This window comes from Gadus morhua, chromosome 21 (assembly GCF_902167405.1).
Source record: "Gadus morhua chromosome 21, gadMor3.0, whole genome shotgun sequence".
Lineage (NCBI taxonomy): Eukaryota > Metazoa > Chordata > Actinopteri > Gadiformes > Gadidae > Gadus > Gadus morhua.
Window position 1 is genome coordinate 18970454 of NC_044068.1, and position 2627 is coordinate 18973080.

The 2627-nt window shown below is 44.6% G+C and overlaps 1 protein-coding gene across 2 annotated transcripts in view; it reads left to right on the forward strand.

Moving 5' to 3' along the window:
* The first annotated feature begins 1992 nt into the window (after positions 1 to 1992).
* mycn (MYCN proto-oncogene, bHLH transcription factor) overlaps positions 1993 to 2627 on the forward strand; it is a 5236-nt gene continuing 4601 nt past the window's right edge. The window contains exons 1-2 of one of the 2 annotated variants that reach the window (XM_030345866.1): positions 1993 to 2124; positions 2589 to 2627. The exon at positions 2589 to 2627 is cut by the window's right edge and continues 635 nt beyond it. In XM_030345866.1, coding sequence (XP_030201726.1) covers positions 2611 to 2627 — 17 coding nt within the window. In that variant the 5' untranslated portion in view covers positions 1993 to 2124; positions 2589 to 2610. The remainder of the gene's footprint in view (positions 2125 to 2588) is intronic. The other variant, XM_030345865.1, reaches the window with a different exon arrangement.

Consider the following 2627-nt stretch of genomic DNA (forward strand, 5'->3'; position numbering starts at 1 on the left):
GTGTGTGTGTGTGTGTGTGTGTGTGTGTGTGTGTGTGTGTGTGTGTGTGTGTGTGTGTGTGTGTGTGTTTGTGTGTGTGGGGGGGGGGGGGGGGGGGGGGGGGGGGGGGGGGGGGGGGGGGGGGGGGGGGGGTATGTGCATGTTGGTTTGTACGCATGAGATTGAGCATGTGTATCTTGGGGGAAGTCCAAGAAAAACTATATAGCTATCAATTCCAACGCAAACTATTTTTTGTTGTTGTTCAAATGTAGAACCACCTCTTCTTTCTGATGTGTTATGTCTTTCTCAAATGTTTTGTTTTCTGTTGTTTCAACCCAAATGTAGCAACAGCAGCACATGGTATTTATAGGCTGCTACTTGCTAAGTAATTTGAGGCTACACACCATGAATACGAAAATGCAGCTCTATGAAACTTCCAAGAACTCACCACCATCCCCATGCCTACATCCCCACCCTGGCCTGTTGAAGCAGCTACCCCAGCATCCACCACAGAAGAAGACCACCTCCTTCTCTCTTCCACTGGCTTTGTCTGCTTAATAAAATAAGAGGGCCGCCACCCAGGGGTATGCACTTCCTGTCCTCATCTTTTGGAGTGTGGGGCAATAAAAACAGAAACAACACAATTGCAGTAGCAACGGTCTCTTTCTCACTCAAACTCGTTTTTCATGATCTCATGTCCTCGTGTCGAGGTCAGGGGAAGGATGCAAGACTTGGAGAAATAGGGAATAAGGAGCCAAGTTTTGAGGTCCAAAACTTTTCGTTCCTGTAAGTGCTTCTCACAGTCCCGGCACACGAATGGCAGTTAGACTTTAACAGTTAAGAACAATAGAAATACACACCTTACTGCTGTTGCATCATTAAGCATTATTAAGCATTATTACATTTCACAATGATCTTATCTTAGGCATACATTTTCATGGTCCTGTTTTCCCCGAATGTCGTTCCCTTCTGATTTACGATTATAATACAGATACGATTTTAAATTTGAATATTTCTTTGTACCAAAATCTTCCCTGAACAAGTCAATATCACTGGCTTGGTATAGGCAAACATGTGCCCGAATGATGCCTGCACAGATAATTACAGATGCGCTCTCTCCGCCAACACTGTCATTAGAAAAAGGGAATGGGAATGACTCAAGGCTACAACCACCGCTTGTGGTTACGTAACTTGCTCTCCCGGATTATGTCTGTCCCGAAGACAAGGGGCGTCTAAACAAAGACCGCACACAGAACGCAGCCTCATAGAGATTCTTTTTTTGGATGGGAATATATTTAATGTGGTTTCCAATCAAGGTAGAGAATAAATAGAGCTACCGCTCCCGATAAAGTCGGATTTAGGAAGGTTTCTCCACAGAAGGGCTGTTTAAGGACGTACTGCGCGACCCTGCAGTAGTTCTGTTTGTATCCACAAGAGGGCGCAGTGAAGCTGCGCCCTTTTTTGGCGTTCTTGTAGCGAAGTGCCCCGAGACAATAGAGAACGGCGTATTGCAAAAGCTCAATGGACAAGAGAAGGAAATGCATTAGCGGGTAATTAAGTCGTGGGTAGCAGTCTAAATCATTGTTATTTGATTAACCAAGGGCTAATCACAAAATCTAAAAAGAAACCATTATGAATGTCGTTAGTCCTATTTTGTACTTATTTGACATATTTATATTTATATATATATTTATAACATATTTACTATTTAGGTTCCTGATCAATCAATTACAATATGTAGGCTTTTTCTTTTGGTTTACTTGGACAGAGATGGGTCAGGAAAAGGTGAACATGTGAGTAACTATTTCCAATGTTTGATAACAGCGGAAGACACCGAGCCGAGAAGAAACACCTCTGCTCTGTTCACCTTGAGAACGGTCAGAAAAAGTTGGCTTCGCACACACCAGCGTGCAGCTCGACGTTACGTCTCGAGCGCTGCATCAAACGGCCCCGCCCCCACCCCCCCTCCGGAGTGGGCGGGGCCTCGGCAAACACAGATTGGAGTGTATAACACTGCATCGCAGCTCGGTGTGTGTCAAAGGACTGTCTGTGCCCCTGTGAGAGTGGATGAGCGCTCACCAACATAGTGTTTATATACTGACTGCGAGAGACGGGAAACTCTGGTCCGCACATCATCAGGACAAGGTGAGCATCTCCGCTGTTTTACCAGGGTGGCACGACCACGTCCAACACTGTTCTATTAGTAAAAGGAAAAAAACGTCCACATTCTACCAGCCTTGACATTGATTTTAATTAAATGACGTTACAACTCCGTTATAAGACTAATCATGCTTTTCGTGGGACTCTGTGCACTAATCTACTTACTTGGGCTGAGTTCTAATGCGCTCTTACTGTTTATGCATGTAGGGTTTTATTCCGCGGGGTCAAATTTACGCACATTCTCCTGAGAGATTTGGATGACTTTACGCACACAAGGGGAGAGGAATTGACTTGGTCTTTGTGTGGGCTTGGAGTCTTTTTTTTTCTTTTTTTTTTAAGACGCAGCTACACAGCCTAGGTGTGATACGTTTAGGGGGGATTTCATAGAATTACCAACAAGATGACCCGAGAATAAAGAAGACTAAATCCTGTTTTCTTTCTTTCCTCAGGCTTTCCGGTTGTGGGATAAGAATGCCCGCGATAACAAG